Consider the following 13,696-nt stretch of genomic DNA (forward strand, 5'->3'; position numbering starts at 1 on the left):
CGGGGTGGGCTCGCCCGGGGCTTAGAGCTTATGGGGGTTCACCCACTTGTAGGTGCCCTCGTACTGGAAGCCCACTCTTTTCATCAGCTCGTCTGCCTCCGCCGGGCCTCGGCTGGGAGAATGACAGGCAGAGGGGAGATGTGAGGGGGCTGGGTCTCGGCACCCTCCTTCCCATCCCTCTGCCCCGGAGGCTCCCTCGCCTGCCCCCTCACCTGCCGTAAACGTAGGGGATGGGCTGGAGCTTTTTGCCCTCGATTTCATGCAGCAGCGGTGTGAAGATCCGCCAGGCCTCCCGGAGCTCGTCACTGAGGGGACACACTGTGGCTTTGGAGGGTGCGGGGACATGGAGGGAGGGAGGGAGCTGGCCGCCGCCACTGCCCAGAGCCCTGGCCCCTGCCACACACGGGCACGGGGTCACCCTCACCTGCGCACAAAATGCATCTGGTTCCCACAGAAGACGTCCAGGATGAGGCGCTCGTACGCGTCAGGGAGCTTCACATTCTGCGAGAGGGGGTGTCACTGAGGCTGCCCGCGCACAGAGTCCCCCGCCCAGGGCCGGGCGCCCACCTTGTATCTGTTGCCGTAGGTCAGGTCCAGCTCCGACTCTTCGGGGTTGAAGAACATGCCGGGCTTCTTGGTCATCATCTTGGTGTACACAGCCTCGTTGGGCTGCACGCGGATCACGAGCTCGTTGCGCTTGCACTGCTGTTGGAAGATGTCGCCAGCCACGTCTCGGAACTGCAGGCGCACCTCGGCCTTGCGCTCATTTAGGGCTTTGCCGCAACGCAGGATAAAGGGCACCCCTGGGTGGGGGACAAGGCCGGTCTCAAGAATGGCTCTGCGTGTGTGTGTGTGTGTGAGTGTGACAGGGTGCGTATGTATGAGTGGCAGTGAGTACACGCACGCACGTGTGTAGCGAGGTGGCCCACCCTGCTGGCCCTCTCCCCTCCCGTGTCCCATGTGGCGGTGACCACTGCCCCCAAGTGGACCGAACCCCAGGAGAAGAGCTCCACGAGGACACGCCAGCCCTGCCTGCCAGGCTCGAAGGTGTCACCTACCGTCCCACCTCTTGTTCTCCACATAGAGGACCACAGCTGCAAAGGTGGCGGTGGTGGACCCACGGGGCACTGTGGGGTCGTCCAAGTAGCCTTTGGTGGCTTCGCCCTCTCCGTCGGGGTTCCCCACATACTGGCCCAGGACCACGTTGCTCGCCTTTGCCTCTGAGATACATTTCAACACCTTGACCTGGGAGAGAGGCGGGGGAGCGAGGGGCCCCTTGGGTAACAAGGCGAAACAGCCTGTGCATGGGGCCACATGGCCCAGTAGGGTGGGCTTCCCGGAGGAGGAGATACCCATTCAGCTTTGCCCACCTAGCCAAGGGCACGGCCATGGCCCCATTCCCGACCCATGGGCCCTCCAGGAACGCCTCCTTTTTTCTGAAGAAGTGGAGGCCTAGGGAGACAATGGGTCTGCCCTTGGTCACACGGCAGTCACTGTTAGTCCCACAACATGACATGTTGCGCTTCCGACTCTTAGGCCAGGGCACCCCGTGCTCAGGGCTGGTCGATGGGGCTGGCAGCGGGCATGAGGAGGGTGCGCCCGCACCCACCTTCTCATCTCGGACATCATCCGAGTCAGTGGAGGCGGGCTTCTCCATGGCCACGAGACACAGCATCTGCAGGAGGTGGTTCTGCATTACATCCCTGGTGGGGAAGCGGGTAGAAGTCGGGTCAGGGGCCTCCAGGTTGGGAGTGAGCCCGCCTTGGACCCCTCCTCTGTGGCCAGGTTCTGGGGATTTTCGAGCACCAAGTTACAAGACTTGCTTCCTGGTCCTCAGTGTTTGCCAGGTGCCCCCAAGGAAAGGAAAGAGACGGTGACCCTCCCGTCGCCACCAACTGCTCAGATACTCCCGCTGCAGAATTTGAACTCGGGGTGGGGGAAGGAGCAGCCCCCTACAACAGGGACGGGAGACCCCACGGGGAGGTGGATCGCGCCCCACGCCCGTGCAGGCCTCCTGGGCGGGGGAGACAGGCTCTCACCGGATGATCCCGAATTCATCGAAGTAGCCCCCACGGCCCTCAGTACCGAAGGGCTCCTTGAAGGTGAGGATGACGCAGGCAACGTTGTCCCGGTTCCAGATGGGGCTGAAGATCCTGTTGGCAAACCTGGGAGAGGAGCGGGGCAGAGGCTGGTGGCGCATCCAACGGGCAGCAGCGGGGCAGGCTGGGCCCCCCGTGCCTGCCCCAGACCCGGCGCCGGCCGCACCTCAGCACCATGAGGTTCTGGACCATCTCCTTGCCCAGGTAGTGGTCGATGCGGTAGATCTGGTCCTCGCTGAACAGGGAGGAGATGTGGTTGGACAGCTGGTCGGAGCTCTGCAGGTCCTTCCCAAAGGGCTTCTCCACAATGATGCGGTTCCAGCCTCTGCAAGAGCCCAGAGCCGTGTCACCCCCAATAACCCCTCCTCAGGGCGTGGGACCAGGCGTGCCCTGGGAGCTAGTGGGGGAGCAAGGGGAGGGTACCTCAAGGGCACAGCTATCTTCATGGGTTTAAAAATGGGAAAAGGTCCCTTTGTTTGCTAGACCCCAGTAAGAGTTAACGTGGCATTCTGCGTTCAAAACCAGGACAAAACGAAACAGATGACTGGCTTTGGGAAAACAACAGAGCGCGGGCAGCAGGATCCTCATGGAGCAACACTGCCACCTCGTGGTCATGGGGAGCACTTTGGGAAATGCCAAAAAGCCAGAGACGCAACCGGCAGTTTCATGGAGTCACACTGCCATCTTGTGGTAGAAGCGGGAACTGCTGCCAGGGACATTTGGATTTCTAGAGAGATGAACCTGACAGTCTACAGCAGCGGCCCCCAACCTTTCTGGCACCAGAGACCGGCCTGATGATCTGAGGTGGAGCTGAGGCTGTAATCTAGCGCTGGGGAGCGGCTGCAAATATAGATGAAGCTTCGCTCACCGGCCTGCCACTCACCTCTTGCTGTGTGGCCCAGTTCCTAACAGGCCACGGACCAGTACCGGTCCATGGCCCAGGGGTTGGGGACCCCTGGTCTACAGGATCCGGAATGTAAATATGCGTGGTAGAATTTTCAGTAAGGCTTGTCAGAAGCTATCATACGATAGCCTCCCTTACAGCCTCCCTTCTTTGTAGAGCTAATTAAACAGGAGCATCCATCTTTTTTCAGACTCCCTAGACCAGTTTGCCCCAGGGGCTCTGGATAGCTGCCAGGGCAGGCCAAGCTAAGGCAGGGCACACCTAGGAGGCGGGAAGGAGGGGCAAAAGACAAGCCTTACGTCTGGCTCATGCAGTTCTCTCGGATGTTCTTGGTGACAGCCTCATAGACAGTGGGGGGCAAGGCCAGGTAGAAGAGGCGGTTGGCCTTTGACCCCTGGTTGAGGGTGTTCATGTGGCTATTGAGACGCTGATAGGAGGCTGCGTCGTCGTACTGGCCAGCCACGTAGGAGTTGCGGGCAAAGAACTGCTCCAGCTTGGGCTTCTCCTCAGGGGTGGCCTGAGAAAGACAGACACAGGGGAATCGGACCCTCCTCAGCCCTCCGTCGCTCACCCCATGGCCAGGGAGGCTCCCTCGGGGATCAGCAGTCCTGGCCCGACACTGGATTCACCCCTGTCTTGTCAGCTCTGCACACCCACAGGGGGAGGCCAGGGCAGCGGGAACACTGCAGGAGATGGGACCCAGCAGTCGCAGGCTGGGCCCTGTCACCCCTGGGGACCTAGTGCCCCAAGATAGAAGTCAGACTTCAGGAAAGTTCGACCTGGGAGAAACGCCTCTCTCCAAAGTCATTACCCCCAAAATCAGGTGTGTTGGGAAAACACAGATCTGTAGGACTGCCATGGTAGAGAGGCTTTTCCCGCTTCTGGACCCAGGGCACAGCAGGGAGGAGCTAGGGAGTCCAGGCGAGGGGCAGCTGGGAAACCGCAGTCTCAGGCTGGAAAGGTCCCTGCCCCCACTCTGCGCCCAGTGCTCCTCCCGTGATCACGGAAGCGGTGGGCGCAGGTGGGCAGAGCTTGTGCACCAGTCTGGCAGGACAGTGTGGGTGGCTTTGAGGAGGGCAAAGAAGTTGTTCTAACAGGCCCTGCCACTTAGCCAGGATAAGGGAGGAGGGCCGGGGGGAGGAGGAACGGAGGGCGGGAGTGGAATGGGCCGGGGGGATGCCCCCCGCAGAGATCCCCAAGCCACTCACTTTGAAGAAGGGCTCGCTCTGCTGGCGGATATTGGCCACCGTGAGACGTGAGCGGGCATAGCCCACGATGAAGGTGTTTTCGGGCAGAAGGCCATCCCGGAACAGCCACCTGAGGGCAGAGCATGGCCGTGGCCTGAGCCGGGAGGGCAGGGAAGGCGAGGAGGGTGAAGGGCAGTGAGGGGACACTTACCAGATGGTGGGGTAGATCTTCTTCTTGGCCAGGTCACCCTGTGGCAGGGGAAAGAGGCATGGTTAGGAGAGGCTGGGGACACGACCTAGATCACTTTCCCTCTTGGAGACCCAGGTACTCACTCGGGGTCACCACTCAGCCCCAAGCACACCCACCTCGTCCCTGTATGTAGCCAGAGGACATTAAATTAGAACCCGTGCTGGCCCTTTATCCTGACCTTGAGCTGATTGTGTCTGTGTGTCACAGGAGCCACCCTGAGGTGGACAGACCTTGTGCTGACAGGAGGCACCACGACACCGACTAACCTGGCCACCGTGAAAATTCCATTCTCTGGAACTGAATAGTAATGAAAGGAGCACACATGGAAACTCGTGAGATGTGGCCTTAAATGCTCACGTCAGCAAAAAAAAAAAAAAAAAAAAAAGAACGGCTCGAAACTAATGAGCTAAAGCATTTAATTTAAGAAGTTAGAAACAGGACAGTAGACCTTTTAAGCCAAACAAATCACGAGGCAGCAAATAATGAAAAACAAAAAAATTAAATGGAAAACAAACTAACCACACCAAAAAAGATGAACAAAGCCAAAAGGTGGTATCTGAAAAGGACTAATAAAAAACAGATAACTCTCTGGCAAGATCGCTTTTTAAAATGCACCAAGAATTAAGAGTGCGATGTGACAAAATGATAGTTACGCAACACAGAAGACGGTTTTATGAGCAACCTTATTCCTTGTTTGACAAATTTCAAGAAAAATCCAACCTATCAAAACGGAGTAAGGGACCTGAGTGGGAGACAGTCATTAAAGAAAGAAGCTTGCAGCCCCCAACCTTCCCACCAAGACAACCCCAACCCTGACCCCAGCACAGGAAGCTTCGCCTTCTGGTTCTACCAAAATGCCAAGGAGAGAGAGCTCCATTTTGAGACAAAGTCTGCTGCAAACAGCACGGGACCCCGTCGCAGAGCAGAATCTGCATAATGAGATCTATGAGGAAGGTCAACGGGGGAAGGTCCCACCCAGCTCATTTGCATTCAGGGACGCAGATGCGAAACCCTGCAGAAAACACTAGCAAACCCAATGGTGCAATGTTAAAAACGTAATGCGTCAGAACCAAGTTCCAGGGGCACCTTGGGAATAAAAGGTGGGTCTGATATCAAAAAGCACAAAATCGTTGAAAGTCACATGAACAGATCGAAGGCGTAAAGTTAGAAAAATCATCTTCATCTATTCCTATTTATTGATTTTTAAAAATCTAGCGACCTTGCTAAACTTTCTTAGATATAGAGAAAGTGTTCTAGAGCGTTCTACATCTATCATGATATGAACGCTTATCAAATTAGGGATAAAAGAGAACGTACTTATTTAACTTGATAAAGGACACCTGTAAAACCCCACGAACATGGGGAAGTGTGGGGGAACGTGGAGAAATCCCCTTCAAAAATCTGGGAGCAAGAGAAGTACCTGCTATTGGCTCTTCAGTCAATGCTCAACTAGAGGCCCGCGCAGCAAGGCGGGTGAATGAAAACGGCGTAACGAGCAGAAAGGAAGTGACAAAACGGGCGTTATTCATAGATGACAGTCTGTTGAAACAAGATCACCTCGAACCGAGCTACAGGAAAATTTTTATAATGACAGTTTAGCAAGGTTACCAGGGCTAGATGAAATAAATCAATAGATAGGAGTAAGCACAGATTTCTTAGGACACAGAAAACAATAACCTGAAAAAAAAAACAAAACGATAAATTAAGGCTTCGTCAAAACTAAAAACTCCTGTTCATGAGACGCTATTTAGAAGAGGAATAGACAAAACACATACTGGGATAACATATTCACCAAATGTGTCTGTATCCGGAATATATAAGCCAACCGACAACAAAATAAGACGACCCAATTCAAAATGTGGTTAAAGGCTCGATCAGACACTTCACGAGGAAGAGAAATGAATGGCTAATAAACATGTGAGGGAATGGTCTAGGTCTTCAGTTGTGAGAAAAACACAAATTCAACCACAAATAGATACCACTTTACACCCACTAGGATTTGCTGTACACGGAGCGTTGGACACGGCGCGGGGCAAACGCTGTACGTGAATGTTCACAGCAGCCTTAATTGATGAAATCTCCAAGCTGGAAACAATCCAAATGCTCAAAATGATCAACGGGTGGATGGACGAGCTGTATATTCACACGATGGGCTTACTGCTCAGTGACAACAAGTGACAGCTAGCGATCCCACCCAACACAGGCAAATCCCAAAAACATGCTGAGCCAAAAACCCAGACACAAGACTGATTATGAGTCTTGTGTCTCATTTAGCTGAAGCTCCAGATTAGGCAAAAAAATAATCTATCGTAACAGAAATTACATCAGCGGTTGTCTGGAGCAGGGGGTGGATTGGCTGGCGAGGCCATCCGAGAATTTTCTGAGAAGATGGAGACATCCCATATTGTGATAAAGGTGTGTAACCAATTGTACAGTTGAGCTTCGTGCATTTCGATGTGTGTGAATTTTGCCTCAAAAAACAAGACGGAAAAAAAACGATCATCAAGCAGAGGGTGGGAAGTGTGTGAAGCAAGATGGCAGAATGTCGTGGCAGCTCGGCGGTGGACAGTGGCTGTTCGACGTGCTATTCTGTCAACTTCGTGCGCGTGTGAAATTTTCCAAAATAAAAGTTCGGGTGCGACACACGGCAACTGTGAGCGGACAATACGGTGGACCCCACAAATGAGACGGGAGACTCACGAGAAAGAATCACCAAGTTCCTTCTCCCCAAGCTCTAGTTCAGTCGCTGCGGCCATTCCAGCGTGCTTTATTTTGTAACCTGACAAAGGAATTCTCCCCTCTGGGTGGATGAGGACGAGGCAGGGATGTCACAGGCTCCTGGAGAACAGAGCAGGGAGCCCTTTCATCTGCCCACCCTGTAATTGGAGCACGGGATGAGTCTGGGAGCAACCCACGCTCGGTGGGGCGTCGCCAATCAACAGGGGGGAACGTGCCTGGCCAGGTGGATCAGCCCTCGCCCCAGGCAGAAAAACCAACCCCAGAGATAGAGAACCGAGTATCTGATGTGAGGTTACCTTTTAGAAGCACCGTGACCATTGCAAAATGGAGGCCATGTGATCAGAACCAAAGCGATCCCGACCTGGCTAAAAATCCCCCTAGAGACAGGTAGTTAGGAAGGCACTGGGGACCTGCGGGGTGCTCCTGGGCGGGCAATCCCACTATGGGTGGGGGGGTGGGCACGGGCCATTTCTGAGACTGCAGGCCATTGAGAGGGATACTGGGAAGAAGCATGAGAAATACACGAATTGACTAGGAGACCAAGTGGTATTCAGAGCCTGCAGCAGACCAGGGAGCCTACAGAACAAAGAGAGATTCCCGCCGAGGATCCTAACGAACTATTCACCGCCGCATACAGGCCCGGAAAGGGAAACGAGGTCTTTAAGCTGCACCCTACTCCGAACCAAGCCGCAGACCATTCGTTGCCTGCGGCGGACCGCGGGGGAACCTGCAGAACAAAGGCCGAGACGGGCCAACAGGTCTTTAACGCTGCAGAGCCGGGAGAGGAAAACCAGAACTTCAAGCCGTCCGTTCCCAGAAACTGAGGGTCGCGTGCGGAGCGAGCTCCCCGAACGCTTGGGGGGTCTCTCTCACTCCCTCGTTCCCCGTCTCTGAGAGACCGCGTCTCCGTCTGCCGAGCGTTACTCCTTCTCTAACGAACCTCCCTTCTGTCCCGAACTCAGGCTCACACCTGAATTCTTTCCCACTTGCGGGGGATTCGCCCCGTCACGATCAGGAGCTCAGAGCTGGCTGTCGCCTGCGATCGTCACATTGCTCCTGTTCTTTGCTTCGCCTCCGGTCTCCCTGAGTGACCTGACTTCCTCCTGGGGCTTCGGGTGGGGACCCGCATGCAGACAACTGCAAGTGTCTTCCAGCCCAGAGTTCAGCGAGCTCCAAGCCCACACAGGCCAGTGTGTACTGGCCATCTCCAGGCTCCACTAGGACCCCAAACTTCCAAAGTGCGTGGTTCCCAAACCAGGGTTCCCTGACAGCGTGCCTGCCCACGCCTGCCAACTGCTCTGGAGCGGGTCTCTATCCTAATCGCCACCTTCCGGGTGAAACACTGCCACAGCCACATCAGATGGCTGCTCTTATTGGTCCTTCAAGGTCCAGGTCTGACCCCCAGTCTGGGCATCAAGTTCTCCCTCCATGTCCCTCGGTGAACGCCTGCTTCTGGCTTCTCCTACCAGTGGGGCAGGAGGGGGACCCTGCTCATGACACCTTGGCTCAGTGTTGGCTCCGCCCACTCCAGAGAGGACCAGCTTGCTGGGGACTAGCAGCCCCCAGGAGAAACCACCAGAATTGTGGCCTGCAAACTGCTCTCAGCCTCCCCGTGCCAGGTAACGTTAGCTTCCCATCGAACTCCAGCAGGCTGCGAGGAACCGAGGCAGACTGTAAGCGATGGATCGGTAGCAAGGAGCAATCTCCTGTCTGCTGAGTCACAGTGCCCCACAGTCCAAGCTGTTTGTTCTTCCCGTTCCCTTGGGAATTAATTAGTGATAGAACCTGCTTGCCTTGTTCAGCTCAGTCCCTGTAACCAGAGGTCTGCTGGGCTTCAAGTCGCCCAATGGAGAGGTGACGTAAGACCCAGGATAGTGGGGGGGGGGGGTGGGCCGGCGGCGGTCTCCTTGGCCTGGGGCAGCCTGTCCTCCCTGCCGGCCTGGGCTGGACTCCTGAGCAAATCTGAGCACGCCATGTGGGGGTGGGGCAGGTACAGGGGCTCCTGGTGAGATGCGGCAATCTTTCCCAGACCCCTCATTTCGTTCAAGGACCACAGCGGAGACTGGGGACACAGTGACTTAACTGGAGAAACAGGGTCTGATTAGGATCTCCAGGCACCGGTATGTGGCCCGGCCGGGGCAAAGGAACCTGGGCCGCCACCTGCCTGTTGTCACCCAGGTCTGACTTCAGCCTCGTTTTATAAGGCGAAACCACTGCCGACGCGCGTCGGTGAGGGTTTTGGGGCAGAAGGCGTTGCAAGAGGCGCCACAGGCCAGCGGCCAGCCGCGGGAGTGGGCCGTCCTGTCCCCATTGGGTCAGTCAGGTCGAGGACCTGCTAGGTCTCCCAAGGTGGAGCCTAGGCCCTGGCTGGGGCCCAGCTGGCTCCCGGCCTCTGAAGTGACAGAGCTGGAGGTCGCTGAGGTAGGCTCGGCTGCAAAGCCAACGAATGGCCTCCTTCCTCCACCCTGGGGCTCGTGAATCACCAGGGCTTTGGTGGGGTGCCAACATCATCATGACACAGCAAGAAACTTATTGACCGAGGGGAAGGCAGCCCAGAAACATCTTGAAGAGAGGGAGGGGCCAAGGCTGCAAGGTCATCCTTGACACAGGCCGGTCATTGGGGTGGCCCTTGTGCTCCAGGAGAGGAGCGTGAGGCCCAGAGAGGCGAAGGGCTCGCTGAGGCCCCCGCAGTGAGCCAATCCAGCCCAAGCGGACTCCCAGTTCTAGCTCTTTCTCTCGGCCCCACTCCTTTCCACATCCCCTGGAGGGAAGTCACTCTGGCCTGGCCAAGTTCTTATCAGATGAAGAAGGACATGATCTGCCAGGCCCAAGTTTCCTCCCCTGATACTGGTCTGTAAGGAGAAACTGGCTGCTTTCATTCCAGAGCTTTCTGGACTGGGACAATAAGTACCTCCGCTTCCTTTCTGCTCGGGGGTGGGAATCCTGAGAGGGTGCAAGTGGCTATGCAGCGGGGGGAACAGAGAGCGGTTCGAAGCCTGTTGGATAATTCCAGTATTGCGATGCACCCAGGAAGGAAGCTGGGTGCGAAAGCGAGGGTTGGGTAAGCTGGTGAGGGAGGAGGAAGGGGCGGAGGATGGCCGCATGGGCCTGGCCTGGCCTGCCCCGGGGGGGCCCCCCCAGCCACTGGGTGCTCTGTGTCTGCTCTTCCCTTTGCATGGAGTGCTCCCTCAGCCTTGCTCTGCAGGCCTTCCTCATGAGATCTGTGTGCTGGGGGTGGGGGTGGGGGCGGGGGCGCTGGGGACACAGAGACCATTTGTGTCTTCCGTCACATGTGCCACTCTGAACTCTTATTGGGCTGCTAACCCGCCTTGGGTCTCGGCCCCCCAGCACAGAGGTCCAACGAGGAGGGTTGGGCCTGTGTCGCTACGCTGCAGAAAAGGCACTCGGTCGCCATTTGTCAGCTGAATAAACAGAGACTTACTGTTTTCCCAGGGTACCACCTTGCCTACCTGCCTGCTGCCTACCTGCCTGCTGCACAGAGGGTGCAGGCAGGTGATGCCTGATTCTGGGCGCTGTTCTAGGTGCTGCCTGAGCGGAGGAGCCCCGCCCACCCCGCTCCAGACCCCTTGAGTAGGAGGACAGAGAAACAAACAGGAGGCTCTTCTTTGAAGTCCCCCTCCGCCCTGCTGAAGTGGCACTTCCCACTTCTGCTCTGAAGCGTCTGGTTGTCACTTCCAGAGCAGAGAGGAAAAGGGGAACCCTACTGATTGCAAAGAAACGAAGTTGCCCAACCCCAAGCTGGCCGCAGGTAAAGGCAGCGAGGAGTCACAGGGTCAGCTCGGCGGAGCCCGAAGACCCTGGCACTTGCTTCCAAAGCCCTCGTTTGCGAACTTCAATAAAGGGGAAAAACTTAAAAAAAAAAAGCTCTCATCTGCTACATGGAAACACTGCGGTTCAGACGGGGGAAGACTCTTGCCCCAGGTCGCATGGCAAACTTGGATGCTTTCAGTGAAGTGTCCGATAAGAGTCAAGGGCCTGGAATTGTAAGCCATTTATTGTGGCCTGGGAGCCTCCGCTCCAGGGATGAAGGAAGGAGGAGAAATAATCCTGAGTTCCTTTCTCCTCCACAGTATTCTTTGGACAAAGGGCCTAATGGTCAGCGTCCTAGGTGTTAAGGTTGTGGCCAGCGCAGACATGGGTCCTGTAAGGGGACCAGGCTGAGGCCAGGATGGAGGCCACACTTCTCCTGCTCCCAATCTTGGGCTTATGGGGGAGTCAGAGGACATTGCTAGGACAGCCCTTCCCCCTTTCCCCTCAGGGGCGGAGCCCCGGCCCCCGGCTCTGTCCCCCGCCCTGCATTCTGGCGCTCCTTTTCCAAGTTCTGATCAGGATCCCAAAGCTGGCAGGGAGCAGCATGTTCTGATACACATACAAAGGACCGAGGTCCCCCCCGGTGGAGGGGGCTGTGACGTGGAAGGCGCAGAGAGCCAACGTCTATTATCTCTTATCTAGTTTGGATGAAACTTTTGCTCAAGATTATACAATAAGTTACGGGTAAAAATGGCCATGTGATGCTTAGCAGATTCTTGGTCACGTCCAAGGTTAAGAGTGAAAAGGGGAGGCCGCTTTTACTTCCAGATAACCCTGGCAGCTCGTCTCACCAGTCCCCCCTGTCCCCACCTTGCCACTCGGCAGATCTCGTTTCCACACGGAACACTGGGAGGGGGCTTTAGTGTGGAGACCCTGGTCTTTCCTATCAGAGCAAAATGGCAGTGCCTCCGGCTAGACAGCGGGCTGGGTCAGCAGGCCTTGGAAGTTGGGGCTAAGAGATAATATTTGAAGAAAGCTCGAGTGTTTGTTCCCAGGGAACTTGACGTAGTAGAGACAGACAAGGTGGGGACTGAGCCTTCGATCCTGCCTCTAGAACTAACCGACTGTGTGACATTCGTTAAGCCATAAAAAGGTTTGAAAAAGATACACACAGAATGAACAGCCTCCCCCGTCTGCCTCTCAGTTTTCCCCACGGAGGAGGAAGTTCAATCAGATAGCTCCCGAGGGCCGTCCAGCTCCGGGACACCGGTCTGCGTCAACCGCTGGGCAGAGTTTAGAAATGCCTCATGGCTGTGTACACCAGCTGGTGCCGGGGTGATAGTGGCACATGGCAGGAGCAAGAGGGACAGCCCAAGTGAGCAGAGCCCATGTGGCCCCACGACAATCAGTTGGGAAAGCTCAGGCACCCAGCAGGAAGGGACCTGAAGCGATATCACACTGTAAGTTTAGCTTTTAAGACGTGGGGCCTGGGGGAGACTTACCGATGCACCCATGATGATGAAGATATGTGTATCGGACTGATGGAAGGTATCATCCTGGTACAGCTCTTCCCGCAGGATCCCGCACACCTGGGTCCGGCTCAGGGCCACTTGTTCTGCCATTATGCTCTCTGGTGAAAGACAGACTTGTTGACAAGGCACGAGAACAGAAGGGCTTTGAGAAGTCGGCCCCTTTGATCGAGGGGTCTTTTGGGTTTTCATCCAGCTAAAGTCTGATTATTTGAAACCACTGGCCGTGAAGGGTGGGGCGGGATGGCTGGGAAGTTAGAAACTGCTGGCTCTGAGCTCCGGCCATACTCCCCAGGCAGCCTTCTTTCACCGCGTACATTACAAAATTACCCAGAGCGCTAGTGGATTCCAACTAGAGCCTCAGTTCCGAGGGACTGAGTAAGCCTGTACCGGGACACTGCGCCGCCCGCCTAGGTTCGTCTCACCCTGGAATCGGGTGGAAACTCCACAATGAGCTGAAGCGTGTTTAGACTCTGCTGCTCCAGCCCTCCTCCTGCCAAGCTGGGACACCCGGGCGAGCAAGTCCCTGGTCCTCTCAGGGTCTTGGTCTCCTCAAGGGTCCCACGGGTTGCGTTAATACCCTTTGATTATGCCCGCCTCTCAAGAATGGCAAATCGGAGGGCCTCACGGCGCGGCGTGCCCCTCCGCCGGCGTGGCGCCCGCCCACTTCGTTACCCGAGCCTCGCCGTTGCCGCCACTGCCTGTCACGCTCGCAGGCCCAGAGTTCCCGGCCGTTTCCGGGGCCTGAGACCTGCCGGTCCATGTAACCAGCGGGGGCGGGCACCTGATCTGAGCTGACCGCCTCAGGCGAGGAGCGCGGGCGGAGACTCCATGCGTCCCTCCCTCGCGGGGCGGGGAGCGGGCAGGTGCGCGCGCATCCCAAGCCGGTCCGCGCGCGAGTTTCACGCGCGAGGTCCCCGCGCGAGGTCTCTTCCCTTGGCCCGCCTCGCCCCTTGGGCACCTGCGCTGTCTCCTGGGCCGCGAGCATCCCGCTGTCCCCGGTGCCGCTGTGTCGCGTCCCCGATGCCTCGCGGGTCAGCGTGCAGCGCCGCGCCATTTGCCAACGTCTCCATCGCTGGCCCGGCTCCGCCCCTACAGCCTTGGCTTTCTCCCCCGCCCCAGGCGGCCCGGCGCCCTCGCTGAGGGCTCCACTTCCGCTGGTAGCGTGGCCACGCCCCTCGGCTCCGTTTGTGGGCGGGGTCGGCTTCAGCCACGCC

The 13,696-nt window shown here is 56.8% G+C and overlaps 1 protein-coding gene across 4 annotated transcripts; it reads right to left on the bottom strand.

The window, feature by feature from the left end:
• Positions 1–13,644, bottom strand: G6PD (glucose-6-phosphate dehydrogenase). Of its 4 annotated transcripts, none has more exons than XM_039867006.1 (13): positions 13,441–13,644; positions 12,453–12,580; positions 4,402–4,439; positions 4,212–4,320; positions 3,303–3,520; positions 2,266–2,424; positions 2,040–2,165; positions 1,610–1,703; positions 1,059–1,245; positions 568–803; positions 425–501; positions 213–305; positions 1–112 (listed from the first exon to the last, which is right to left on the bottom strand). In XM_039867006.1, exons 1-13 carry the CDS (start codon positions 13,550–13,552, stop codon positions 22–24), a joined length of 1,668 nt encoding a protein of 555 aa, XP_039722940.1. In that variant the 5' UTR covers positions 13,553–13,644; the 3' UTR covers positions 1–21. The 4 variants fall into 4 exon arrangements, with proteins under 4 accessions (XP_039722940.1, XP_039722941.1, XP_039722943.1 ...); XM_039867007.1 differs by lacking the exon at positions 13,441–13,644 and adding an exon at positions 13,155–13,311; XM_039867009.1 differs by lacking the exon at positions 13,441–13,644 and adding an exon at positions 13,060–13,176.
• Positions 13,645–13,696: the final 52 nt, after the last annotated feature.

The sequence above is a fragment of the Pteropus medius genome, unplaced genomic scaffold (genome assembly GCF_902729225.1).
Source record: "Pteropus medius unplaced genomic scaffold, Ma_sr-lr_union100, whole genome shotgun sequence".
Lineage (NCBI taxonomy): Eukaryota > Metazoa > Chordata > Mammalia > Chiroptera > Pteropodidae > Pteropus > Pteropus medius.